Genomic DNA, 24,930 nt, shown 5'->3' with positions numbered 1-24,930 from the left:
TTGTCCTGTTGCGCAAGATTCCACGGAAAAGCGAGATGCTTTTCCGGCCCGAGGTTATACAAATCCGTCTCTACTCCAGGAATATGTTCTTTCTACTAATATTCATCACTCCATAGGACTTATCTACTTTCTCCGTGGAAAATGATGCCGCTACAATGACGACACTTCCAAGTCCCTCGCCGCTCGCGAAGAAATATGTGACGCGTGCCTGCGACATCTGCAAGAAACGGAAATGCAAATGCGACGGCCTGGAGGTGCGTTGATATTGCAGTCTAGAGACTATGGACATGAACGAGCTAACATTTTGGCTTCCTAGCCTTGTTATAGATGTGCATCACTCCGACTGGGTACACTCCAATCTGCGGGATATTTTTGGAGGTGCAAACTGACGTTGCAGAAATAGACTGCAGCTACAACACTTCATATAAAAGAGTGAAGAGACCTAGATTGGTTCGTCGCTTTATCTTATCGCCTGAGTAGCCCTAACAAAGACTACCTAGGATGATGGCCAAGTCCAAGCTGGGAGACCACCAAGTCAGCATCAAAATGAGACCATCTGTCACAGCCCAAATGGGACGGACGACGCCCGACTATCGACAGAGATAGAAGGAGATGACGGTATGCCTCTGATAAAGAGATCCCTACTGCCGTCGATATACCTGTATTGATGGCTCCATTACTGCAGGCGACGCCAGCACCCACGCTTTTCTCAAAAGCGTCTACACTCATCTGCAATCAATGGGACAAGTTCTTCCTCGTAATCTCCATCGGCCGGCGGAGCAAATCCTCGAGGGCGATTCCCCTGCATCTATTTTCTTTCCACTAGAGCGTCATTTTGCGCAGGAGTATATTGATTGTTTCTATGAGCACTCTAATGCCACATACCGGTATATCCCGAGATCGCAAATCGAACACTTACTGGATGGGTTCTACGCCCAGGAAGAAAAGGTCCTGCAGGATGATGCGGGTATGGCTGTTCTGCTTCTCGTTATGGCTATTGGGTGAGTATTCTTTGCGCAAAAAGCAATGGTACCTTAAACTAAGAGCTGCAGTTGTGTGTGGTTGGCCTCCTGGCGTAACCTTGACCTAGGGGAACAAAAGACCAAAGGGTTAGTTTCATCTGTGTCCATCAATATCTGTGCTTATTATCATAGTTCTCGACTGTTCAAAGCTGGAAAAAGACGACTCGCTCAAGTGGATACCGTATACCCACCGACCACCATCATCTTACAAGGGCACGTACTGGAGGTAGGACGCCAACACATCTTCCTTTATAAATGAACTAATAGAGCCAGTGTCAATTTTATCTAGCGCTAAATATGTTTAACACAGCTTGGATTTCGCTAGGGAATGCTATTCGACTAGGGCAAATGGCCGGTTTCCAGAGAGCAATCAAACAAGAGTATAGCCTGCAAGAGTGGTCACGGCGCGGAATCTTTTGGTCGCTATATATGATGGACAGGTATGTGAATAGGACTTACAGAAATATGTATTAACGGTTGCGAAGGTATCTATCTGCAGCATTGGGTCGACCCATGGCATTAGATGACTCCGATATCACTCTTCCCTACCCAAGACCTGGACTCGAGGGAGACCTGGGCAAGAATGAAGTCGGCTTGACGAAAGGAGTAGTATCTCATATAAAGTAGCACAAACATCGCATTCGTGTCTTAGTTTCTGCTAATCCATTTATAGGCTTACCCAAATAACGGGCAAGATCCTGAAGCAGCTATACCCCGCAGACAAACATTCCAGGGCCCAGAAGCGCGATGATATTGTAAATGATATCGAGCACGACCTTCAAATTTGGCTGGAAGAAACACCCTCCTTCTTCCACCCAAAAGGCAATGATGGAAGTGAAGCCGGTGGCTATTTGGCATTTTTTGAGATTCCATGGATTTTCAAACGGTCAGTTTACTCCATTTCCGGAATCATATAGCATCCTTTATTTATGCGTCGCTGGCACAGACAACAACGGACTGTCCGAGCGGCATTCAACTTCACTACCATTCTTCTATACAGAGGCTATCTCCTTGATGAATTTCTGCAGCCGAATGTACCCCGTCGCGGAATACCATCATCCAAACCAGCTGTTGAGAAATGCGTGGAAGCAGCTCTCCGACTGGCATCGTTCGCCGCTGATATTGAGACAGATGAGACATACAACTCGGTATATTGGGTACGTATTCCACGACTCTTAATAATAACGAACAGCTGTCACTAACCAGCCCATAGGTAACAACTCATCTCACGTTCTGCGCCATTTCAATATTGACGGTGTATATGACTCTCTACAATGACCCAGATCAGCAGAGAGCTATCGAGACAGTCCTTGAAAAGGCCATGAGAGGGCACCGGAAATTAGACAATAGCATTAACAATCAGTCACAGCGATTACTTGAAGTAAGATCTGGATTATTTTCTTTTTGCCGCTCTATTAACAGGTCCAACTCCAGGAGTCCAGGTCCATTGCTCAAGCTATTCAGGCTAGTCCTGAATATCCATCGAGAACGCAAAGACAAGACATCACAGCCTTACACCTCTTTGAGGCAAACTCCACTCTACCCATTGACAACGACGTTGAAGCTCTAGAAGGTGACGAGCGCTTGGATTCAATATACAATGAATCAGGATGGGTACTCAACCAAACCACCCCGCATCTATCATCCGCCAATACTAATAAGCCCAGGATCCCCAGGGCTACGCAAACATCCTCCACGGCGAAGGTCTGGGTGTGATCATGAACATCGGATTCGACACCTCACTGAGCCCTCTAAACGACATCCTCCCACCCTAGATATCGGGCTGCCCCCTTTTCCGCTTTTAGTCTCAATCAAAGTCTACTTAACCCCTCCTCGACCTCCCTAGCCTTCCTCTCCACCTGCTCCCTAGACGCCATCAGAAAAGTCTCCTCGCTACTATATTTCCCTGCAAACTCTTTCTCATCTCCAAAAAGTTCCCTGTACTCATCTTCCCAGAAGTACAGCGCAATCCCTTCATGAAGCCTCATCAGAATAGTGGCATCGGGATCCCCGCGACAACAAGGACACATTTGTATCTCGTCTTCGCCGGGCGGTGGGATCTTTATAGTCCCTTCTTTCACCCCCTCCGTGAGGAGATCCTGGCTGGCGCTATAGATTTCCACCATTACATTGTCAAGATCCGTGTGCAAAAGGCGGGTTTTGAATGGGGCGTGTTCGCGCGTGCATCTGTCTGCGCATTTCAGGTAGACCCGGCCGAGGGTGTCGAGTGTTCCATAGCCGGTTAAGGTATTTAGTTTGTCTGTTGAGGCTTTGCTGTTGCTAGGCGTGTAACTGACGAGGCGGGTGCCGGTTGGAGAGATGGAAGGGGTTAGATGGGGGAGGAGGGAGTGGATGGCTTCAATCGTTGCTTGTAGTGGGAGGTTGTGGAGGGTATTGAGGTGGGTTTGGAGGGGCCAAGGTGATTCAGGGGGTTCGGTTTGTTGCATGGTTGCTCATGGAATAGCAGCATTAATAGTGTTACTGGTAGGTGTAGTTTTGATGATGGTAGCAGGAGAGATGGAGGCTGAGGCTTCGCTCAACCTTTATAAGTGATGGTCTGATAGGCCGCAGCAAAGTCATCAGGCAACGATCTACCTACAGCGTAAATGACAACATGTCTTTTATTCTGTGAAGGTAAAGGTAAATTCTTGATGTTTTCCGGCCCTGACAGCAATATGTAAGTGAAAATAACTTGAACGCTTCTAAGTATTTAGAGATAGAATGTATTGTTGGCTATTCAAGCTACAACTCGTAGACCTGAACAATCCTTCACATATGATCAAAATGAACATAGAAGCATAAATAGCAAATAACCCAAGCCGTCTGATGTACAACTCATCCTATCAGATATTCAACAAACTTTCTCAATTATCCATATTCGACTATTACCAGTGAGGATTTACCTGCGATCCAGATGTATTCGATATGACTATCTATCCTCTCAAGAAAAAGGGTCCAAAATCTAGTCAAGCCGTCGTATATTGATAATGCGCTCCTTCTCTTCGTATCAATAAATCCTACACAGTATAGAAATATTGGAATCAGTCATAGAACACCAAAAGATCGAACAGATACCTCACCTTTCGTATGTAAACAGAAACAGAGTCCTCACACTTATCGCCCTATTTTGTGGCTGACACCTTAACCGCTGGCTTCTTTTTAACTTGAGTCTCATTGTCACCAGAACGCTTCCCTTTCTGCGGTGCTTTTTGCGGTGCGCTGGTCTCGTCCTTCTTCGGTTGTTCATAACGCAACACCGACTTGGAGCCATGAGGTTTCTTCCATCCTTTTGCTCGAGAAAGTCTACCGGGGCCGTGGCTAAGCTCCGGGCATTTCCGCTCTTGATGACCCTTCACGTTGCATATGGGGCAGGGTCGGACCTTGGGACATTCCATTACCGTGTGGCCGTCTTTCTTGCAGAACACACAATAGTCACATTGGGGACAGGTTCTGAGGGTAACACCGCATGTGCCGCAGCGTTTGCAGTGGATGCGTTCTTCATCTGGAATGAATGATTTTGCCATGACGAGTGTGTGAGATGGGAGTGACCTTCGGATACGTAGGGGGGTTAGAAAAGCTATGAAGAGAAGGCGTGGGAGATGAAGAAGGAGAGGGTTTGAGAAGAGAGAGGGGAAGAAAGTGTTGCAACCTGAAATATATTCATCAGGAGTGAGAGCGTGGTCTTCAGTGCTCAATTCACAACAAGTCCAGAAAGCCAATACAGAATGGCAAGAAGCAGGTTTGCCTAATCACGACCAAATATTCACTGCACTGTGCCTTTTTCCACCATCAGATACTACTTCTCTTATGCACCGGGTTTTGACTAAATGCTTTGTACTTGTACATGGAGATATCATGGGTGGTTCAGTTCCTACAAAGAACGAATGTCAGTAGACGGTTGCCCCTCTTCGCAAACGGAGGCAAACGGAGGCCATTTGCACCCTGAGAATTTTAAAAAATTTTAACATAGAAGAGAAGAGGGGCATATAGTAAGGAGAATCTCCTTCAGTTGGATCTTACCTTAACTGGGTGAGCAATGCTAACAATGGGCAACATGCACATAATGTGATATGAATCTTGAACCTAAGTCCGTTTAAACTTGGTTTTAGCGGTTAATCCCATCTATGATCGGCACTATGTACCGGTGGTCGGGCCATCTTTACGAGATCCAGATGTCGATCTACGCAGTGTACCGCTGTGAGTATGTATCCAGACTTATGGACTTGAGCACTGTCATCCTGAGCCATGAGCAATGAGGTCTACTCCAATTACGAACACCTTCACATTGAAAGTATTAGACATCCTTGATTCAAATATTCCACGCAACATCTACCGTACTCCATGCTCTAATTCTATTCCTCTAGAACAAAAGAATCGGGCAGCATGAGGACATCAAAGAATATATAGCAGACACCCAAATCAAGCACTCTGGTTGAAGTCATAAGCATTACCAAATCCCCGATTCAAATAGCGCGATAAGACCTCCTCCTGGCTAACCCAGTCCACTGGAACCTCAAGCTCGCTCTGCCCTTGAATAGTCTCCTTCAAATCATCCGCAAACTCCAACTTCATCGGGTTCCGATACCACGGTGCAAAGTGAACTAAGCAAACACTCATTAGTATTTTTTTACCGAATATCTGACTAGGCAGAAAATGAAGGAAAGGGATCCATACTCATAGCCAACATAACCCTCGCAACCTCCGTTTGATTCCCAATACCCGCATGCCAAAGCCTCAAATCCCTCACCACAAGCGACCCCTTTGGCACAACAGGCTGACAAGGCGGTCGTACAGCCCGACGAGCCTCAAGCCTATCTGTCTTAATTCGTCCACTCGCCCGCTCTCCATGCAGACCTTCCTGGACGTGTAGTCCTGTATCCGTGTGCGTGCCCAACCACACCTCCGTCGATCCATTTTCTGGCGTCATGGTAATCAGTGGCACATTAATCACGTACGCGAATGGATGCTCTGGGTGCTCAAAGTCTGCGTCTGAGTGCACAGGCTGCGACATTGGGGGTGATGTGGCTGTTGGTGGCATTGCGGTGTTTCCCGAGCAGAAGGTCCATTTCGGACGGGGGCCGAGGGCTGTAGATGTTATTTGGGTGGCGATGGGATCTATATATACCGTTCGATTAGCTTCTTCATAGGTAAGGTGTTGAAACAGCAGGAATCGGTGCCACTCACTCATGAATATATTCTTGTCAAAGTGCTCCCTAACAGGCGGTGCGTCCTGCTGAATATTGCCGGGGTTGTAGTTATACGGACTATCGTCCTTCCTGGCCTGGAGGGCGTAGGCGTCTTTTACCATTTTGTCGTTGAGGCGAGTGAGGCAGTCGTGCGGGATGACATCCTCGACGACGACGAGGCCATCGCGATGCAGGCTCCGGATTGCGATTTCGAGGTTCTGGGCCGATAGGCGTGCGTTTTGGATTTCTGGTCTCGATGGGCGAATTGAGGTTGGGTAGCTTGTTAGTTTTCTGACCTGGGTTGATAGTTGGCGGGTTTGTTTTGCGAGTCTTGTAACTGTTTGATTCATGATGTGTGAGGTTGAGACTGTAGTGTTCCAATTGAAGGGGTTGGATATGTTTAGAGTTGTTGAATTGGGTAAATAATTGTGCTAAGGCAGAGGGTGAGCTAGGTACTTATATTTACTACTCCTCCGGTCTGCCGCTTCAGTGGTGGTTATCCCCGCAGACTCGCCTTTTTGACTTCGCCTTTCGCTTTTGGTTTCTGTTTTGACGTTCTCAAGAGGTGGATAGAGCACTCCACTAATTATTATAGGAGCAATTTCATTGGAAGGGAGCAGATAAAGTCAGTTCGCATATGGAAAGATCCCGCCTTTCCCATCTCGCCTTTCGCCTTTCGCCTTTCGCCTTTCTCCACTTCATGTGGGCGACTGAACAGCGAGCCATTCAAGGTCAAACAATGTTTCCGCAGACTGGACTGCCCATGGCCTTGTGATAGCATAATATTACTAGCAGATATTATTATGCTCTCGGAATAAAGTCGATTTAGAACCAGCCGATATCCTGACCGTTTCAACGCCGATTCTTTTCATCCCGATTCACCCTATGGCTACATACAGCTATTTAAATCCCCTTCATCGCTCAACATCTGCAGGCGAGGAGAGTGCTTCTATTATAGTGGAAACTGGCCACCCACTTAATGCTCCCCACCGCTTCACCTCCTCTGTAATCTCGTTGCGTTTTTGAATGTCCTGAAGCCAAGGGCCGCCTGTTGTATATTGTGAGACTCGGTACCAAATAGCCCTGGAGGAAACTTACAGAAAGCTATGGGACCAAAAGCGTTAACCCATACCGGCGCCGAATCGCTTGTAAGGGCCAAAGCACACACTTCAGTTGCATGGTGATCTAATTTCTGACGGAGAGAGTTCATGTTGTTCAGTCGTTGTAAGGTATTGAGTGGCTGTGGTAATGGCTCTGCCAGCCAGAGGATACTCATGGCGGTGTGATAGTAATGGAGACTCGACACTAGTTGTGTTAGACGAGGTTTGGGCCGGTGTATATTGTACTCACCATGCCAGCCTCGGAGAGCCCAAATGGATGGGAAGTTGCCTTGCTTTCCCAATCCAGGGGTTTGTATTGGATCAAAAGATGAGGGAAGTGAGGCTTTCCAACTATCTAGCTCAGACTTCATACTTTTCCATTCTGGGAGGCTAAGAGCCGGAGAATTTATTGATAGGCACCGGTTGATTATTCTTCCAAGGAGGAATGTGACGTTATTAGCAAAGTCCGCGTCGTCTGCAGATTCCGGGGGAGCATGTTGAGACAGCGAGATCATGAGACTTCGCTGTTCTATAAGGGACACAGTAATATCCTCTCGCAGATAGTTCCAGAACCCTGAGCTAAGTAAGTCTGAGGTGAGCTGGACGTGCCGACTGGCTAGGAGGGAATAACATCCTTGTAGGTGACTCTGGGAGCTGACGTTCTCTGTCGTCTATAGTTAGCATTTGCCATTCTGAGAGTGGGAGTTGAGCTAACGCGTTATTATTTCGTAAGAGCGGAGGAGGCAGATTGCAGCCAGTGTTTCGCCAATTGGCATCTCATCCACATTTCGAGTGAGTGATATCAGTCGCCGGACACTATCATAATGGTAAAACTCGGCGACATCTAGATAGCTGTCTTCTGCCAATACACGGTGTTGGTGAGCTGCAGCAAAAGCCAGAATAGCGCTTAGCAAGAGCGGATTATGTCGAGCCCGGACAGGCACTACATCCTTGAAATGGCGCCTGCTGTCGTTCAGGTCATACCAGCCGGCGAGCCCTTCTATGTAGTGGCGAAATATCTTCGCGATCTGAGGATCCCACAGGGCTTGCTCGGGGTTGTGTGTGGGGGTGTATTCGTTTTGGCGGCAAGGAGCTGGAAACGAAGGACTAGACTGGGGTGCGTGGGTGATGGGCGGGAGTTCTGTTGGTATGTCGTCAATCCACCGACAGTCTCGAGAACTTCGTTGGCAGGGTGCGCACGTAGGTCGACTTCCGTTGCCTTACACGCCAGTATTTAGCAAATAGTGTGCTTCATTAATTTGACCCAAAACCAACATTTGATTCTTCTCGATCTGCATTGTTGGCTGGAGATTACAGGTCAGCGGTAGCTTTGCCGAGTTGTCAAGACACTAGGATTCATGCAGTAATGAGTGCAACAGCAGACAACACTCACCACCCTGGGTTAAGTTATGGTCAGAATTGCGCTCGTAAACAATATTGATCAGAAAACTTACGGTTCCGCTCAAGTCGTCGCGGCATCTGCGTGTTTCGCAGGATTTGTTGTCCAGACCGTGTTCGATGAAGAGTGGAAGAATGTTCGGCGGTTGGCGCGCGCTTTTCGCAGTTGACTTTCCCCGCAAATAATGACCAACTGCTTCTTGGTGATGTTTAACCCAGAACAAACTCACTTGAACCAGCTTATACTACAGATTTTGTCTGCAGCGCTTTCTTTGTCTACCGACATATAAGTGGCTAGCCAGTATCCTCCCTGAGAAAAGGTAAAATAATGGCTGTCATTCTTTGTGTCCCTCTATCATATACCGCAAAAGGATATACATTGAATATTCCAGGCTGCTGATTTATTCTAGGTCACGGATTCATCCTAGTGGTGAATGTCCCATTATACATTTAGTATTATTCTCTGCATTCATTCAGATTAGGTCTGAGGCTCCCTTGTTTGGTCACCTTCAAAGCGACCTGGCAATTATAAAGACTGCACTGCTCACTGTGGTTCGCCTGCATTGCTTCCATATATTACACACCCTTGTCCTGTCAAAAAGAACATAATCATCTTCAAACAAGGAGTTCCTCTGGCGTATGTCACAATGAGTCTCCTTAGTCTTCCAAATGAACTTCAGCTCTGCATCGCCGATAATCTCGAATATACATGGGACATCAACAGGCTTTCTCGCGTTAACAAGCGGCTTTACGAGTTATTGAACCCACGGCTCTACCGATTCGACAGGCAGTATACTCGCACATCAACGCTGCTAAGGGGAGCCGGCTATGGCTTTGAGCCTATAGTACAAAAGCTGCTTGAAGATGACGTCTTTTTAAAAAACATTTCTGAGCAGGAATGGGATGGACTGATTTCAGGATCCGCTTCAAGAGGCCAAACAAGATGCCTCAAGTTGCTTTTGGAAGCTGAAAAGCGGCTTTACCCTTCAATCGAATGGAAGCGGACTTTTTTTAGCCTCCTGTTTGACGGGCTCGGCCGGGCTGCATCGAATGGACATGTGTCTACAGTCCGGCTCCTTCTGGAATACGGAGCACCCATATTGAGGGAAAGTCGTTTCTGCGTTCAGACTTTGCGCCATATGCCGGTAGCAAAGGTGGTCATGGATTGGGTTCGCCAGTCTAATAGGTCCATTGATACCCAGATATTAGCGAATAAGCTATATAACTTACTCGATGATACAGTACGCCTTTACTACTACCACCCATCGGATGATTGCGTTCGGATGATCGTTCAAGAGTTTCTTGATATGGGTGTCAATCCAAATTCTCAAGACAGAAGAGATGCTACTATGAGGTACATGATCAATCTGGACACAGGCTGCGGTTTTGTTTACTACCCCGCCAGGGAAGGGTTCTCTGAAACCGTGCGGTGTCTGCTAGAGCATGGCGCAGATGCTACCCAGAAAATGGACGATGGAAGTGGTTTGAGACCCCTTTGCTTTGCCGTTGAACGGTGTGATATAGGTGTCGCAAGGTTGATGCTTAAAAGCGTCAATGCCAAGGAAATTATCGCTGATGGTAAAGAGATCGGGCCGTTGTTATGTGTTGCGTCGGCGTGCGGCTTCCAAACACTGGTACGAGAGCTTCTCCACGGCGGCTACCATACAGAAGAAATTCAGGAAGACCGAATAGGTTGGGTTGAGGAATATGACCAACAAAAGGCACTCCAGTGGGCTGCCAAATTTGGACATGGGGGAATTGTGAGGCTCCTGCTCAACCACGGCGTCAAGCCCAACTTGGAAACACTCGGCATAGCAGTCCGCCACCGATCTGTACGAATTACAAAAATGCTTCTTGATGCTAATGCAGACGCCGCCTGTTTCCCAGACGGTTATATTCTCCACGATGACTGCCCGGCTTTAGGTCCATCTCTATTCACGCTCCTACTCAACCGACACGCTGAGCAGAATCCCGGATATGTCTCAGACCTTTCCAGAATCATGCAAAAGGTGCTAAGAAGTGGCCATATACCTCAAGCCCAGATTCTCCTAGACCGAGGTTTCCGTTTAGGGGCTATCATTAAAGACAACCCTGACGATAACCTCGAGATCATGCAAAGCCTCGATATTCTGGAATCCGCAGCATATGGTGGAACTGCTGCGCTGAAATTTTTGTTTGACAACGGTTTTGAATACCCACAGGGTGACACTGTAGAAACCATTTCAGCAATAATGATTGCCGCCACCAATTGGGATTTCGATGCAGTAAGGTTCCTCCTTGATAAGGGAGTCAGGGCCCCCAGGGACAACGAGCTCGTGCATACGCTTATGTCAATATTCCGGAAGTATGATACGGAACAAGCAAAAGAGCTATGTGATCTGCTAATTAGCCATGGCGCCGACTTCAATTTCACAGGCGAAGTCGGCACCGACGCCTTGTTTTCCGCAATTATCTACAGATCCGAGGACGCCTTGAAGCTTTTCCTGGAACATGGTGCTGATCCTTTATTGCTAGATGAGTTTGATGGAGAGCCTCTGGGGACTGCATTGAGATGGTGTTATACCCGAGGGGCGCAAATTATGTTGGACGCAATGCGTGATCCACCTCTTGATAGATTGAGAAAGGAGGTGTTGGGACTCAAATCAAAGGCCGCGTTAGAGAGACGGTGGAACAAAGTGGGGGCTTTCTACTGCTTTGAGGTCAAAAACGGGCTCCATTTACTGCCGACACCGGATCCTGAGAGTATTCCAAAGCCATACCGACGCTGGCCGGAACCTCCTGGCGGCGTAGACTACGCTGCACTGGAGCGAATCAGGATGATATTTGGTATGGACTGGTGGTAGTGTTGTCGATGACCAACATTTGTATACTAAAATTGGGAGGGCTATGCCATTATGTTAGCTTGCGGATAGACGATAATTAAAAATGGAGCAACTCCTTCGCTACTCAGCCCTATCGGTGTCTGGATTGTATCGCGGCCCACCGATACATCAGTTTATGTAATACGTATACAGTCAAGAGCAACAAGTTCATCACGATTCACGACTCATGAATCCGGGGAAAGGACTAAGAGTTCGTCAAAAAAATGCAATAACTCAATCATACCACTAGGCAATAATAACTGGTTCATTGGAAAGTTTCCTGAACCCTGACCTTGTGTCTATCAGAACAGTTCCTGTTTCCGTCGGTCTCGTGGAAGCCCAGCCACCACGTCGTGCGATCAGCGCCAATAAACAGATAGGCCGGCCATCGCCCAGCCCAGCTCATTGCCATGGCAGGCTTCTTCCAATTATATCTGCATGCAGCCTGGACGCCGCGTCGCTGACAGCCAGGACTCGGCTCCTTTTCGTTGTAGCCTTCTTCAAGATGCTCGCTCCCCCCTCCTTGTCTTCTCTCCTTTTAGGAGACTCCATTGAATGAATCCGCCAGGGCAGTCAGTTAGTTCCTAGTTTTCTCGCTTCCTCGTTGATTCTTCTTCTTCCTCGTATGCGTATATAACTCCCTCTGCCTTTGTTTCATAATTATCACCCTCAGCCCCAGAGCGACCCACACCACCGACCCCCAGCTCTCAACCCAGCCGCCGACTCCGTGTGCTCTTTCCGCTCGAGTCCGCCTTTTCCTCTGTCTGGGTCTGGTCAACGACAAAGCCTGGTTCTGTTTTCATATTTTTTTTCCTGGCGGTTTTCGACTTCACCAACCGTCCTATATGCATTGAACTGAGCATTATCGGGCTATCGCTCTTTCTCTGCCCATCCTCTCAGCATGCTGATTCCAATTCAGCTTCGGCAGCTCGAGCCACGTCAATCTCCCGATTCTCCAACTGATAATTCAGACAAGAACGATAACTCTTCCCAAAATCCCTCAGGAGGTGGCAACAACAATGCGGTCATCATTGTAAGTCGTCATTTTTCTCGGTCGTTGTTTGGGTGTTTTAATAACTAACATCTCGTGGCAGGTTGCTGCCATTGTGGTATTCGTTATAGCCTTTCTTGTCGTCGTCTACTTCGTCCTCCGCGCTCTCCGACGAATGAACTGTCGCCCAAAATACATACCAGGAAAGTTTCTCAAAGACAGGTGGATAAGATGGAACGTTGGGAGTACATACGGCCAGGTTCCGGGTGGCTCATCGTCAGATCGAGCCGCCGGTGTTACCGTAGCCCCTCAAGCCGCCGAGGAACCCTCACGGACCGACCCTAGCACCGGGGTTCGTCGCGACACCTCGATTCGTTCAATCATCTCGTTGCCTGCTTATTCCTCGACTCCCAAACCCACCGAGCAAGTCATCGCCCGAGAGGGAGAACGTGGCGGAATGGACATGGTGGTGGAATTCCCGGAGACAGCAGAAGAAGAAGAAGATCGGCGAGAAGAGATGATGGAATCCCTGTACCAGATTCGTCTACAGCGACGGCAGGAGATTGCTGATCGGGAAGCTCGACGCCGCGAGCGCCGTGAAGCTCGTGAACGAGGTGACATCCTCCGTCTTGAACAGCTGAGAGTGGCAAGCCGAGCACGAGCCAACAGTCGGGACTCCGTCAATGGAGGAGCCTCGGGCACGGCGGCCACTGCGTTGGCAGAGGCTCAAAGTCGAGGCCGTGACCGACGAATCTCAAGCGTCAGCTACGCTGATGTAGGCTATGTCCGGCACGACGGTTCCCGCCTCCGGGCTAGTTCGCACGACTCCGATTCCCGACCACTCCTAAACGATGCTGCTGCGATGAGTGCGGATGGCCCTGACCGCTCATCTGGGCTTATGAGCGTCCATTCTCGCGGTGAATCCTATTCCTCCGCAGCTGGTGGCTCTGACAGCGAGAGTTTGACACCTGTACATTCCCACGGTGCTTCCCTGCGTTCAGTCAATCATTCAAACGAAGAGTTTGAAGATGGGGATGTCGGAGCACGAAACATCCCACCTCCAGATTATAATAATCTGGATTGGGGGGACGCCCCCCCTTATGAGCCTTCAACATCACAACCGAATTCTGATGGCCCGCCTCGATTACGGGAACTGACTCCGCTACCCACGATCCAAATCGACGTTGTAAGCCCGGTTGACAATGATCCACCCACAATTCCAATTACACCGCAGGAAGAAGAACGTGTGCCCTCGGCTGCGGACTCTTCTTCCCAGGATAATACGCATTCAGCTCAAGATACTCGGCCACGGGAAACTCCTGCCGAAACAGGCTCACCAAGCGACAATAACGCGCCAGCGACCGCAAGGTCAGCATAGTATATAAACGCCTTATTACGAGTATGACATGCTACGACCATAATATTCCTTATACATTCTCTGTCTACAATTTGCATTTCATGATGTACCTAGCAAGGCGTTTGGGTGGCACTGGTAAAGTGAGAAGGCGGATATTTAAGTGAATCTCGGCTGTACATATAATATAACTTTGTTTATTAATACGAACTTTTTTTTTAAAACCAAACTCAATGCTGATGGTGAATTTCGGGCGATAGTTATCAGTGCCAACAAACAATTGTTCAGCGGCACATTTCTTGGCACGTTTTTGACATAAAGGCGGTGAGACTAGTTTGGCACGGGGTAAACAAACCCAGCCTCCCCAATTACTATCGTTTCGACGATCGGAATCCGACCGACGCGCTGTTTTGTTTTACGCAAACCGTATCAGAGAGGCAGATACATCTTAACGCCTCGAGATCAGAAGCGGGGTTTTCCTACCTTCAGCTTCAATCTCTCGAATATTCTTTCGAGAACAATCCGTCGCGTCATTTACTATGTCGCGCGAACACACAGCCAACAGCTTCGCGTCTTTCGGGTCTGATTTCGATCCAGAACACGAAGCAATTGCGTCAACCAGAGAACTTGACGAGAGCCCACAGCTTCCCAAGATGAACGGCGCGTCAAGGAAGCTGTCGCAGGTCGACGAAGAAGATGAACCAGATTACGTCTTTAACACCTCCACATTCGAACAATACCTCCCCAACTTCTCGCCGATAGGGACATCCGAAGAGGAAGACGACAACGACATCGACATCGACGACGATATCTCTATTGAAGCAGGTCGAGGCCCGTCCAACCCCCCTCGCCGGCTAAATGACTCTCGGAATTCATGGATGAGCATGGAAAACAGCGTCCGTTCTTCCTCCCCCGCTGTCAGACTTGACGTTCCCACACCCCAGAAATCAGCCGTTCGCAATACGTCTCGACGTGCGGCTAGCGAGAATCTTCGAAAAGATGCCCAGCTGAGACAGGCGAGTCTCGCTCACAAAGAAAACATCGATCCCAACCCTCCAAAGACCAGTCGCAAAGAACGACGAACTCTGTCTGAGATCCACGACAAGGTTCGCGATTCATACGAAGGCTCTTTTCTTGAAGATGAGCGTCCGTCACCGGCTAAGACCAGCGCTACGCGTCCCACCCGGTTTGGAAACGTGAATTTATCCCATCAGATTGCTGATGCCGTTGAGCGGGCGTCTCAGGAAGCATATGGGAAAGACGCCCGTCGGGGCAAGGCTCGGGCATCCGCCAATGCTGGAGGCGATACGGGCACTCAACAATCTTTTCTCCTGCCCGATTTGCCTAACCTCTCGGATCTTGTCTCTGGTGTTTATGAAGATGGAACCCCCGTGTATACGCGACAACCCAAAACGCGGACCACGCGGTTTGTCTCACCTCCAGCCGATGCCACAGATGCTTCCTTGAGCCGCGAACACATGCCTCTCGATGCGGTTCCAATTCCAGAAGACGAAAAGGCCTTGTTCGTGTCTTTGAGGCTCCTCCAAGACAAGGTTTCTGAGCTTGAAAGGGCCAAGGGCGATACTGAAAAGAAGATGGAAGATTTACGGCAGGAAAATAACTTCCTGAAGGGAGGCAAGTCCCGTGGTAAGCGCCACGAGCTTGAACAGAACGACTACAAAAAGGATCGATTGATCAACGAAAATCAGAGTAAGTCCTTTTTTTTTTTCCTTTTCCGGTCTGAATTTCCAAGACTAACTGTGTTCTAGAATTGGAGTCAACGAACTTAGCACTTCAAAACAAGGTGGATCTTCTCGAGCGCAAGACCGACATACAAGAGGCGGCATTGAAGAAGCTGAACAAGGAGCGTGACATGGCTGTCTCTCAACTCGGAGTAGCTTATCTGGAGTCTCAAGATCTGAAGAGTGAAAACGAAACTCTACAGCACGAGGTCGCAGAGCTTAAGGCTCGGTTTGCCCAGCTCTTCCCGTCCGGGTCACGGACGCAAGAGGAAACTGCACAGTCTGAGCAAAGCACCGTTAGTGACGCCAGCACAGAAGAGAGTCAACCCAACACCCGACAAAGCACTACCAAGGACGTCACCGCTAAAAGCACGCGTTCGAAGTCAAAGAGTGGCCGCAGGGAGGATTCCAAGTCCAGGGTCTCAAACCAAGTTGACAGAGAAATTTCTCGTCTGGAGAGGGAGCGTGCTGATGATGCCCTCTTCTCGATCGAACTTCCACGAGTAAGGGAATCGACTGGTTCGAAGAAACAAAAGGGCACACGGTCTCGGGAACCCAGCTCCCAAAGCAAGAGGCGGTCGAGCAGCGGAAAACGTGTCAAGAGAGTTGTGGTGGAAGAAGTTGAGGTTACTGACCCCGTCGACACAACTGCCGAGGCAACAGGACACACTCGCAAGTCATCCGCCACAGATCAGGATCAGACTCTGTTGAGCTTCATCGACGTAAGTGCCGTAAACTATATGACAAGGCTTATATTCTAACGGCTTGCGTGTTTAGGAACGTGAGATCGCGCAGCTAAGAAAAACGCTGGAAGAAGAACGGCTGGCTCGCAAACGTCGTCAATCGAACCCAGCTCCTGAACACACTGCGGGCGAGACTGAGAACCTTACCCGCCAGAGTGCGCTAAAACCTGCTCCTCGGAAGTCTTCAATGAAAGAAACAAAGGCCACGATACCTCGACCTGCTTCCGCACTTGGTGATGTGACTGCCACCTCGAGGGTTAGCCTACCGGAAGGGGATAGCCACCTATCAATCCCCGCTGAACGCCCAAGACGACACTCGGACCATTCGACGGCATCTGTGGCTCAGCGACGACGGCGTCGGATTGCCGAGGAGATGACTTCGGCGTTCATCCTACCCGACATCACACTGCGACACACTGACTTGGCGGAGAACCTCATCAAACTCCCCGAGTCGACCCAGCGAGTGCTCGACCGGGCCACCCAGCATAATGGAAAGAACTGCACTGTTTGCAAACAGTCCGTTCCCGGAGAGGGTTGTGAGCATACTAGGGACGCTGTCAAGATCCCCAAGCCCACCCCAGTCTCCGAGCGAATGCCTGAGCCGTCTGTCTACAATGAAGAACCCACCCTGCGACCTGCACAGTCGCCAGCAGTAGCCCTTGCTACCGTGCTAAAGGCGTTGGAGGACGAGTTGTCGCACTTGCGAATGCAGCTCATCTCCTACCAAGGCGCGTACAATAAGATGGATGCGTCTATCAGCAAGCGCCAGAGAAAGGCCCTGGGTGAGAAGATCGAGAAGCTGCTGAAAGACATTGATATGAAAGCCGACCAAATATACGCACTTTATGATGTTCTTGAGGACCAGAGACATCGCGGACAGGAAATGACTGAGCAGGAGATCGAGGTGACGCTCCAATCTATTGGTATTGACGCCAACCCTAAAATGGGCGATGTTACCGGCACGACCGACAAATCTTCTCGGAAGGACGGAACAGAGTACGATGTTGACGATGATGATTCAGAACTCCCATGGGAGGGAATTGAAAGCACAACGGAGATGACTGGAGGGAGTCGGCATCGCTAGATTATTGTTTGGTTCATTCTGTTGAATGTCTAGCCCTGCTATGCTGTTGAGCTTATTGGAGTTCAGTCACTTATTTGTTTCATGTTTGTTTTATTATTTGTTTTCATGGACGGTGTTCCGGCTGTACTGTGTGCATTTGTTTTTGGTATCTCTCTCGCATTAGTTGGGGAAGCGTGCAATGGCGTCAGTCTGTCCCAAAGTAGCACCATTGAGCATCAGTTATCATCCAATTGATTTTGGTTCTTCCTCTGCAATGTCGTATCATCGTACCCAATATTCAACAATACCAGTTTGTTTATTCTTTGGCTATCCTGTTAGGCCCTCGACGCCGTTGGCTTGATCTCCCAACCCGGTTTAGCGCTGCAATCCACCTGGTACCTCATCGGAGCCGATATCCGCCCTGATTCCATCCCAGAGTTCTTTATTTCTCCAATTTTGCCGCCCGCTTTCTCTACTCTTTCTTTGCTTCTGCTACCGCACCCTCGCCTCTAGGATTTATCAATTTAGACTTATCTATACAAACTCGTTCCATATATCTAAAATATAGATTTTGATGGGCGCTAATCACCAGCATGATTCGAATCTTCACCGCAGAGATCATGTAGATTCTTCCTCGAGTTCGAATTTCTTCGCCAGCAATTATTCCTCTCAAAACACCCTCTACGGCGACTCTGACGATGATGCTAGAAGCGTTCGAACCGTCATACACAGCAGCAGCCCTCCTCACCTCCGCCTCCTAGAGCCCGCACCGATAACCGGCGACGAAGAGTGGTCAGGCGACACCAGCGACGAAGATGACCCCGTCGAAGCCGCGAGCGAAAAACCAGTAACATGGTCCTCGCTTCCGAACAAAAGCCAACTCGCAATCCTCACAATCGCGCGTTTGTCGGAACCCCTCACCCAGACGTCTCTGCAGGCGTATCTGTTCTACCAGCTGCGATCTTTCGATCCGTCGCTACCGGAATCGACCATCGCGACGCAAGCCGGGATCCTGCAGGGCAGTTTTACGGCTGCGCAGTTTTTGACGGCGGTGCTATGGGGTCGACTGGCTGATTCGGAGTGGATGGGCCGGAAGCGCGTGTTGCTGATTGGGTTATTGGGCACTTGTATCTCTTGTCTTGGGTTTGGATTTTCGAGGTCTTTTGCCGCGGCCGCGGTTTTTCGAACGTTGGGCGGTGCGTTGAATAGTAATGTTGGGGTTATGAGGACTATGATTTCCGAGATTATTGAGGAGAAGAAGTGAGTGCGCCCCCGCGTCCGTCGTCGTCTGTCGTCCATCTGGTCTGTCTTGTGCTAATCAGAGGCGCAGATACCAATCTCGAGCGTTCCTGCTGTTGCCGATGTGCTTCAACATTGGCGTCATTATCGGCCCAATACTCGGTGGGACGTTGGCGGACCCGCGCAAGAACTATCCGCAGCTTTTTGGACCTGGTTCGCTCTTTGGAGGTGAGGATGGAGTGTGGTGGATGGAACGCTGGCCGTTCGCGCTTCCGAACTTTATCAGCGCTATTTTCATCTTTACGTCGTGGTTAACGGTGTTTTTTGGGCTCGACGAGGTTTGACCCCCCGTGCCTGTAACTGAACCAGCTGTGCTAACCTGTACCTGCAGACCCATGAAGTTGCACGGTACAGAAGCGATTGGGGTCGGAAACTGGGACGTCGGATCGCAAGAGTAGTTCAACGCCGACGATACCACCACTACCGTCCTATATCGGACTATCCGGACGACACGTCTCTATACCTCGACGAGAGCATCGCCAGCAGATCAGCCCCTTCAAGCCCTGTCCGCGCACGGATGCAACATCGCCAGAAACGCCCTGGCTTCCGGCAAATCTGGACAGCCAATGTCCTCTTGACTCTTTTCGTCCAATTCCTCCTCGCTTTCCACACAAGCGCATTCAACTCTCTGACCTTCATCTTCCTCCCAAATCCCCGCGCTCCAGAGGGAAGCAACCAAGGCTTCTTCCGTTTCGGCGGCGGCCTCGGCCTTCCGTCTTCCCGGGTTGGGCTCGCAACAGCGATTATCGGTTTGATCGGCCTCCCGCTTCAAATATTCATATACCCGCGTGTCCAGTCTCGTCTAGGAACACTGACGTCCTTCCGCACATTCCTCCCTTTTTCGCCCCTCTCGTATGCGCTAATGCCATTCCTCGTCATCATCCCCAACTTCCCGTGGCTTGTTTGGCCGGCCTTCACAATTGTTGTCGGACTGCAGGTTGTCTCGCGGACGTTTGCGCTGCCCGCGGCTGTGATCTTGGTTAACAACTCAGTCACGGATGCGTCTATCCTCGGGACAGTCCACGGTGTTGCGCAGAGTATCTCGAGTGCCGCGCGCACTCTAGGCCCGCTTTTGACCGGTTGGGGATTGGGTCTCGGGCTGGAGTATAACCTTGTCGGTGGTGTTTGGTGGGCATTGGCGCTGGAAGCACTGCTTGGCTGGTTCCTGCTTGGGACAATTTATGAGGGAAAGGGGATTGATAGGAGGAAGGATCGTGAGCAGGAAGAGATTGAGGCAAGTCAGGAGAGGAGGTGACACGAGGTGAGTAGCAGGTGGCTTGCAATGAGTAGCAGGTGGCTTGCAAGGATGGTGTAATTTTGAGACGCCCCATTATGTGGGCTTGGATATGAACTGAACTTGAACATACAACATACAACATACAACATTGTGATCTGATGTGATGAGTTGTCTAAGCGAGATACGACATGATTTATGAAAAGACCTGTTTAGATTTCTTTTACTAATAGAGTCAATACACAACTTCTATTTATTTGTTTACCGTTAATCCAGTCCCGATGTAAATGCCAAATACAAACCTCTTAGCATCAAAATTTGAATGCACCACTTTAAAGTCCCAAAACAAAGTTCAATCTGTCTCTCCATCCTCCAATTACACCGCCGCAGCAGACAAGGTAGGAGGAGGCTGGATGAAAGCTTGAATAGCCTTCTTTGCATCCCCCTCATTCGCCCTCAAAAGCTCCGTCGCTTTGACTTTACTCAAATCCAGCTCGTTCACCTACATATCCGCATCAGCATCCATAAATCCTAAAAGGTCAGGGTATAACATACCAACAAACTCACATCCTCCCCCGCAATCTTCACCGCAGGCGCAGCCTTCTTCTTACCAACCTCCGCGCCAACATCCTCACTTTTCCCCGCAGCCTTCGCCGATCCCTTCTGGTGTCCCCCCGCCGCAATTTCCAGCCTACTCATCGCCTTACCCAGGGCCTCCTGGTCCGCCGAGGACGGCTGTTTTGCGCCCGCGGCCGCAGTGGGTTCGGATGTGATTTCGGTGGTGTTGAGCGAGGACAGCGCGGCGGCGGCTTTGCGGTCTTCAGCGGAGGTGGAGGTTGTAGGTTCGGTGGGGGCTGCGGAGGGGATGGGGTCAGACATTTTGGTTTGGTCGAGGCTTAGTTTGCAACTTAAAGTTGCTCTGGGTTTTGGAGAGTTATGAGTTGGTGGGTTTGTTAGTGAGTAACTTGGGTTATTTTTGGCGGATAGTGAGATTGAGAGAGAGTGTTGGTTGTATAAAGAGAGAGGGGTGTTTGTTATGAGGGGATGGGTGATGTCATCATGTGACGGGGTTGTATTTATACAAATAAACAAAAATGATGCTCTGCGTTCATTGAATGTATGTTAGTTTATTTCTAATTTAGAAGCCGTTCGAGATGGGAGTCTATGTTCGTTGAATGGTTGATCTACATGCTTCTAAATATATATTGGAAAGGGCTCGGGCAGCGCAGGATATTACTACAATTGGGTAGCCTCGTATGCGTATAGCACTCTCCGGCCGGACTTCATCACTTTTTAACTTATTTAATTCCGCGCCGTATCGCATTGCATCCAGCCCATGACAACTAGCCATGCTGGGCCAACTCCCAGCAGAGATCCTGTTTGAGGTATTTAGATATGTAAGATAGGCTGGCTGCTCTTGTATTCCGCACACCACGCTCATGTTCACAGCTTGACAAGAATACTTTGATGAACCTTTACCAACTCTGCCGCCGATTCTACTCTATTGCTGACTCCCAGCTGCGCGAGATATATCGAACGAAAACGTTCTCTTTGAATACCGACTTAACGCTATCCCGGAGCGTTGACAGGCGCACCCTGAAGTTCATTAAAGATCTGGTTTTCGTACCCGCATTTAAAGATGGCCGAGGCCTAGGTTGTTTTCGAGAAAGCATTCCCGGTTTAGCTCTCGACGATAAGCGTGATAATGAGGTAGAGTGTGCTTTGATGCCAGTGTTCCGGGGATTGCGAAGAGATAGCCTCGTGAGTTTCAGGTGCGACTTGGCTTGTTTTCTTTCCCCAGGGTGTGGTTGGATCCTTATGTTGATATCACTCCAGATGGGAACTCGGATCGTGCATACCACTGCAAATTATGGGGCCCAAAGGATACCTACGCAGGCACCAGAAGAATATAGAATATCTGGCACTCAAGACTACGGCTTGGCGCAAAGACCACGCTAAACAGCACAAATTATCTATCTCACGATTCCATAAAGTTCGAAGCCTTTCATGGCAGGGCGTATGTATGGTCAACCATTGCATTGCGCTGGCCGAATTCTTCCAAACCAACGCCCATCGCCTAGAAGAACTCGAGCTGAGCTTTGGTTCCCAGATTTACGCCAGTCTCCGCGAGTGGAGAGACCTTCAAAAGGATTATACTGTTGCCAGGAACGCCTTTGTATTTAAGATCCTACAGTTGGACCAGGGCCAGACGAAAACCGTCTTTCCGAAATTGAAGAAGCTGTCCCTTGGCCATGTAGCTTCAGGTACGCCTTCACTGAAGTGGCATACGCGTTCCAGCTGCATCGGCTCCGAGCATTAAAGCTCCGTGAAAGTACAGCAATTGTGGAATTGCTCAGTACTATCGCGACAATCACGAGCCGCGTAGAACTGATTTCACTCGACATAGAGCTTGGCTCAACTAGTGACCTGGACACTGAAGCATTCCAGAGGTTTTTTGGGCTTTCATTCCCCAACCTTGAAGATGTGTTTATACACGTGGACGCCACGGACGACAGGTCAACCAACTTGCACTGGAGGTCGGTTTTGGCACATGACCGGCAAATCAACCGTTTTGTGTACAGTCGGCGGCATCAAGTTCAGGGAGACACTATGAGCGAGGCACCAATGACCCCATTCAACACAACTGAGGCCTTAGATGGAGACATTCTGGCACTACCGAGTGTCGTAAATCTCAAGTGCGTTGCCATATGTGACAACTTATCAACACTGGTGAGTGTTTTTGTTCATTCAGTGGGCATATACGCCTCTAACTTTGCTTAACATAGGCCACTAGACTGTCTAGGACCCCAGCACTTAAGTGGGAGATATTGAACATCCGCTCGATTTCCGAGTACACTCACGGCAACCCGCTAAGCTTCGAAATGATAAACGATATGATCGCAAGCTTTTGCGCTCTCTTCCCGGGCCTTTCTTTCAATATCAGCAGAATGCATCGTTTCAGCCCTAGAGAACTGGGGTCCCTCCTTGGATTTGCGTGCTGGGCCTTCGGGCCCAGCGGTCTACCAAAACTTGATCTTTTGGTCTATGGAGAGGTTAAAGATCTGTCGGAGCCTTCATTTGACTACATCTGTCTATGCCGCAATACAACGGCGCTCGTGGGATGCGTTCCGTTTCGAGTGTTAGAGATAGATAAAAGTGCTGACGGTGATGTGGAGTTACGGGGGAAGATAAAAGCAAATGCTGAGTTCTTGGAAACGATGCCGTCTTCTCCTTGGGATCCCATGCATTGAAATCCCAAGGTAGGAAGGAGCCAGCTAGATAATGTCCATTGCACCTGCTTTGTGAATTTGGGAATAAACATATAGATCAGGAAGGAGCGACGGAGTGGAGTATACTTGGAATAGCTTGATAGAAAGATAAATATATTTCATCTAAACTAGGACAATAGATAGGGTAAACTGCCATCCAATCCTTTTAGGCATTATTTCATCTCGCCAATCGTAGTCATAGCATGGCGTCCGTAGATCATGATCATAAACATAAACTAAATCATCAAGCTCATCAAAAGAAAAAAAAAAGATCGAAGTAAAAGAAAAGTTGAGCTCTCATCCCCAAAACCATCACCTAGTTACCCGAGTGATGATCGACCTAGGTAAACACCTCAAACCACATAATGCGGCCTGCGGCTCGAAGAGCTATGCCTCCGACCATGACCGTGACTGCTGTGTCCCCTGCGACTTCCATGACTGTGGCTCCTCCTCGTATGCGTCTCCTTAACCACAGTCACATGGTCCGGATTCCGGTGATAGATCCAAAGCGCAATAATCGCCGTCCAGAAGAAGAACAGGACCTCCATGATCCCGATCGCAAAGCAAGTCTTCAACATGCGACATGTCTTGTTCAGGTCATCAGCGAGCGGGTTGTTCATTTGCCGACCAGGGAATCCAAATGGGCCGAGTGCGTTGTAGACGCTTCCGCCGTCCCAGTCGCCGCAGTCGGCGTTTGCGATGAAGCGCAGCTGGTATACGCCTGCGATGAAGGCGCCGAAGAAGAGGAGGTCGACGAAAGAGACGAATGAAGCGGAGCGCTTGGTGGTCGAGTGCCGGATTAGAGTGTCGACGCACCAGAAGACGGCGATTACGGAGACTATAAAGAGGACGAGGATGAAGGGAGGTGTTATCATGTTGGCTTTGAGGTAGCCGTCGACGAAGTAGGCCTGTGTTATTGGTTAGTGTCTGGTCTGGTCTGTCGCTAGGGCTTGGGAGGGGACGCACCATCATTCCGATGATTGGAATGAGAAAGGTTATCTCCGTGAGGCGATTGAAGATGAAGAAGATGCTTCCGATCATGTTGGCGGTTGGGGTCTACAGTATAGACTGCTGTATAGAAGAGATAGGGCTGTAGAATGCGGGGCCGCGAAGGGGAATGTTGATGGAGATAAGCTTAGGTGTGGAATTGCAGTTGGACCACAGGAATGCGAAGAATGTGAAGTTGAAGCGAGAGAAAGAGATCAAAGAATGTCACTGGAATGCGATCGATATCCTCTGAGTCTTGATTCACAAAGACTGGAGTGTTTACTGTCGATCTACACGATCAGCGATGCGACGGGATGTGATCGGTCAAAGCTCAACACACGCGCAGCCGCACGAGGAACGAGAATCGGATCAGGAACAAAATCAGGTTCAAAACGATGCAGGGGAAAAGGCCGATGGAAATAAGTAAGAAAAAAAAAAGATGGACCCCAGCTGCGAAATGAGGTTATGGGCGGGCTGAAAGCGAGGGAGGCTGGGCGAGTCAGAGTCGCTGCGGGGGTGGCTGGGAGGGGCATCAATACCAGCACCGGCAACGTGCGTCTGCACAACATCCATGCTGGAGCTGACACGCTTCCAGACTGTTCGCTCTAATTAGTCTGGTGCTCTAAAGACGCCGTCACACTGTCTGGCCCCGAGCCTGTGGGTACGGACTACGGAGAAATG

General features: G+C 49.4%; 9 protein-coding genes across 9 annotated transcripts; 4 read left to right on the top strand and 5 right to left on the bottom strand.

Annotated features, from left to right (window-relative positions):
• Positions 1-155: 155 nt before the first annotated feature.
• Positions 156-2,797, top strand: ASPVEDRAFT_79758 (uncharacterized protein; the record flags this gene model as incomplete). The annotated part of the gene is made up of 13 exons (XM_040816754.1): positions 156-254; positions 328-450; positions 501-618; positions 686-1,001; positions 1,053-1,109; positions 1,155-1,248; positions 1,296-1,462; positions 1,508-1,645; positions 1,696-1,908; positions 1,969-2,179; positions 2,236-2,403; positions 2,457-2,636; positions 2,690-2,797. The coding sequence occupies 13 exons, from the start codon at positions 156-158 to the stop codon at positions 2,795-2,797; spliced, it is 1,992 nt and encodes a 663-aa protein (XP_040663855.1).
• Positions 2,502-3,530, bottom strand: ASPVEDRAFT_37520 (uncharacterized protein). The gene has a single exon (XM_040811495.1). The coding sequence runs from the start codon at positions 3,467-3,469 to the stop codon at positions 2,834-2,836; it is 636 nt and encodes a 211-aa protein (XP_040663854.1). The 5' UTR covers positions 3,470-3,530; the 3' UTR covers positions 2,502-2,833.
• Positions 3,531-5,340: 1,810 nt separating this feature from the next.
• On the bottom strand, positions 5,341-6,632 carry ASPVEDRAFT_185331 (phytanoyl-CoA dioxygenase family protein). The gene is made up of 3 exons (XM_040808948.1): positions 6,207-6,632; positions 5,697-6,137; positions 5,341-5,623 (listed from the first exon to the last, which is right to left on the bottom strand). Exons 1-3 carry the CDS (start codon positions 6,556-6,558, stop codon positions 5,442-5,444), a joined length of 975 nt encoding a protein of 324 aa, XP_040663853.1. The 5' UTR covers positions 6,559-6,632; the 3' UTR covers positions 5,341-5,441.
• Positions 6,633-6,773: 141 nt separating this feature from the next.
• Positions 6,774-8,822, bottom strand: ASPVEDRAFT_37517 (Zn(II)2Cys6 transcription factor). The gene is made up of 6 exons (XM_040811494.1): positions 8,757-8,822; positions 8,584-8,613; positions 8,024-8,527; positions 7,559-7,972; positions 7,307-7,513; positions 6,774-7,256 (listed from the first exon to the last, which is right to left on the bottom strand). The coding sequence occupies exons 1-6, from the start codon at positions 8,785-8,787 to the stop codon at positions 7,123-7,125; spliced, it is 1,320 nt and encodes a 439-aa protein (XP_040663852.1). The 5' UTR covers positions 8,788-8,822; the 3' UTR covers positions 6,774-7,122.
• A 150-nt stretch (positions 8,823-8,972) lies between these two features.
• Positions 8,973-11,651, top strand: ASPVEDRAFT_37516 (uncharacterized protein). The gene has a single exon (XM_040811493.1). It carries the CDS (start codon positions 9,354-9,356, stop codon positions 11,547-11,549), a length of 2,196 nt encoding a protein of 731 aa, XP_040663851.1. The 5' UTR covers positions 8,973-9,353; the 3' UTR covers positions 11,550-11,651.
• Positions 11,652-12,000: 349 nt separating this feature from the next.
• ASPVEDRAFT_185325 (uncharacterized protein) lies at positions 12,001-20,451 on the top strand. Its single transcript, XM_040808947.1, has 10 exons — positions 12,001-12,600; positions 12,662-13,802; positions 13,857-13,935; positions 14,382-15,622; positions 15,682-16,376; positions 16,432-17,467; positions 17,685-17,774; positions 18,078-18,720; positions 18,791-19,037; positions 19,091-20,451. Exons 1-10 carry the CDS (start codon positions 12,469-12,471, stop codon positions 20,012-20,014), a joined length of 6,228 nt encoding a protein of 2,075 aa, XP_040663850.1. The 5' UTR covers positions 12,001-12,468; the 3' UTR covers positions 20,015-20,451.
• ASPVEDRAFT_37513 (huntingtin-interacting protein K) lies at positions 20,192-21,154 on the bottom strand. The gene is made up of 2 exons (XM_040811492.1): positions 20,549-21,154; positions 20,192-20,495 (listed from the first exon to the last, which is right to left on the bottom strand). The coding sequence occupies exons 1-2, from the start codon at positions 20,870-20,872 to the stop codon at positions 20,370-20,372; spliced, it is 450 nt and encodes a 149-aa protein (XP_040663849.1). The 5' UTR covers positions 20,873-21,154; the 3' UTR covers positions 20,192-20,369.
• Positions 21,155-21,342: 188 nt separating this feature from the next.
• On the top strand, positions 21,343-23,485 carry ASPVEDRAFT_880601 (uncharacterized protein; the record flags this gene model as incomplete). Its single annotated transcript, XM_040818230.1, has 5 exons — positions 21,343-21,378; positions 21,443-21,754; positions 21,897-22,247; positions 22,292-22,723; positions 22,780-23,485. The coding sequence occupies 5 exons, from the start codon at positions 21,343-21,345 to the stop codon at positions 23,242-23,244; spliced, it is 1,596 nt and encodes a 531-aa protein (XP_040663848.1). The 3' UTR covers positions 23,245-23,485.
• Positions 23,486-23,615: 130 nt separating this feature from the next.
• On the bottom strand, positions 23,616-24,303 carry ASPVEDRAFT_49905 (uncharacterized protein; the record flags this gene model as incomplete). The annotated part of the gene is made up of 2 exons (XM_040814237.1): positions 23,616-24,170; positions 24,229-24,303. 2 exons carry the CDS (start codon positions 24,301-24,303, stop codon positions 23,616-23,618), a joined length of 630 nt encoding a protein of 209 aa, XP_040663847.1.
• Between the last annotated feature and the right edge of the window lie 627 nt (positions 24,304-24,930).

Source organism: Aspergillus versicolor, assembly GCF_001890125.1.
Source record: "Aspergillus versicolor CBS 583.65 unplaced genomic scaffold ASPVEscaffold_2, whole genome shotgun sequence".
Classification (NCBI taxonomy): Eukaryota; Fungi; Ascomycota; class Eurotiomycetes; order Eurotiales; family Aspergillaceae; genus Aspergillus; species Aspergillus versicolor.
Note: the sequence above shows the minus strand (reverse complement) of the source record. Positions and strands in the feature narration are given on the sequence as shown.

What these genes read in the sequence shown, in the direction of transcription:
- ASPVEDRAFT_37520 (XM_040811495.1), bottom strand. Translation starts at nt 3,469, where the DNA reads ATGCAACAAACCGAACCCCCTGAATCACCTTGGCCCCTCCAAACCCAC.
- ASPVEDRAFT_185331 (XM_040808948.1), bottom strand. Translation starts at nt 6,558, where the DNA reads ATGAATCAAACAGTTACAAGACTCGCAAAACAAACCCGCCAACTATCA. An exon ending in TGACAAGAATATATTCATGA is followed by an intron (nt 6,138 to 6,206) that starts GTGAGTGGCACC and finishes CGGTATATATAG; the next exon opens with ATCCCATCGCCACCCAAATA. An exon ending in GAGGGTTATGTTGGCTATGA is followed by an intron (nt 5,624 to 5,696) that starts GTATGGATCCCT and finishes GTGTTTGCTTAG; the next exon opens with TTCACTTTGCACCGTGGTAT.
- ASPVEDRAFT_37517 (XM_040811494.1), bottom strand. Translation starts at nt 8,787, where the DNA reads ATGCCGCGACGACTTGAGCGGAACCGTAAGT. An exon ending in CAGATCGAGAAGAATCAAAT is followed by an intron (nt 8,528 to 8,583) that starts GTTGGTTTTGGG and finishes CTGGCGTGTAAG; the next exon opens with GCAACGGAAGTCGACCTACG. An exon ending in GGCTCTCCGAGGCTGGCATG is followed by an intron (nt 7,514 to 7,558) that starts GTGAGTACAATA and finishes TAACACAACTAG; the next exon opens with TGTCGAGTCTCCATTACTAT.
- ASPVEDRAFT_37516 (XM_040811493.1), top strand. Translation starts at nt 9,354, where the DNA reads ATGAGTCTCCTTAGTCTTCCAAATGAACTTCAGCTCTGCATCGCCGAT.
- ASPVEDRAFT_185325 (XM_040808947.1), top strand. Translation starts at nt 12,469, where the DNA reads ATGCTGATTCCAATTCAGCTTCGGCAGCTCGAGCCACGTCAATCTCCC. An exon ending in ATTGATCAACGAAAATCAGA is followed by an intron (nt 15,623 to 15,681) that starts GTAAGTCCTTTT and finishes ACTGTGTTCTAG; the next exon opens with AATTGGAGTCAACGAACTTA. An exon ending in CTCTGTTGAGCTTCATCGAC is followed by an intron (nt 16,377 to 16,431) that starts GTAAGTGCCGTA and finishes TTGCGTGTTTAG; the next exon opens with GAACGTGAGATCGCGCAGCT.
- ASPVEDRAFT_37513 (XM_040811492.1), bottom strand. Translation starts at nt 20,872, where the DNA reads ATGTCTGACCCCATCCCCTCCGCAGCCCCCACCGAACCTACAACCTCC. An exon ending in GGGAGGATGTGAGTTTGTTG is followed by an intron (nt 20,496 to 20,548) that starts GTATGTTATACC and finishes GCGGATATGTAG; the next exon opens with GTGAACGAGCTGGATTTGAG.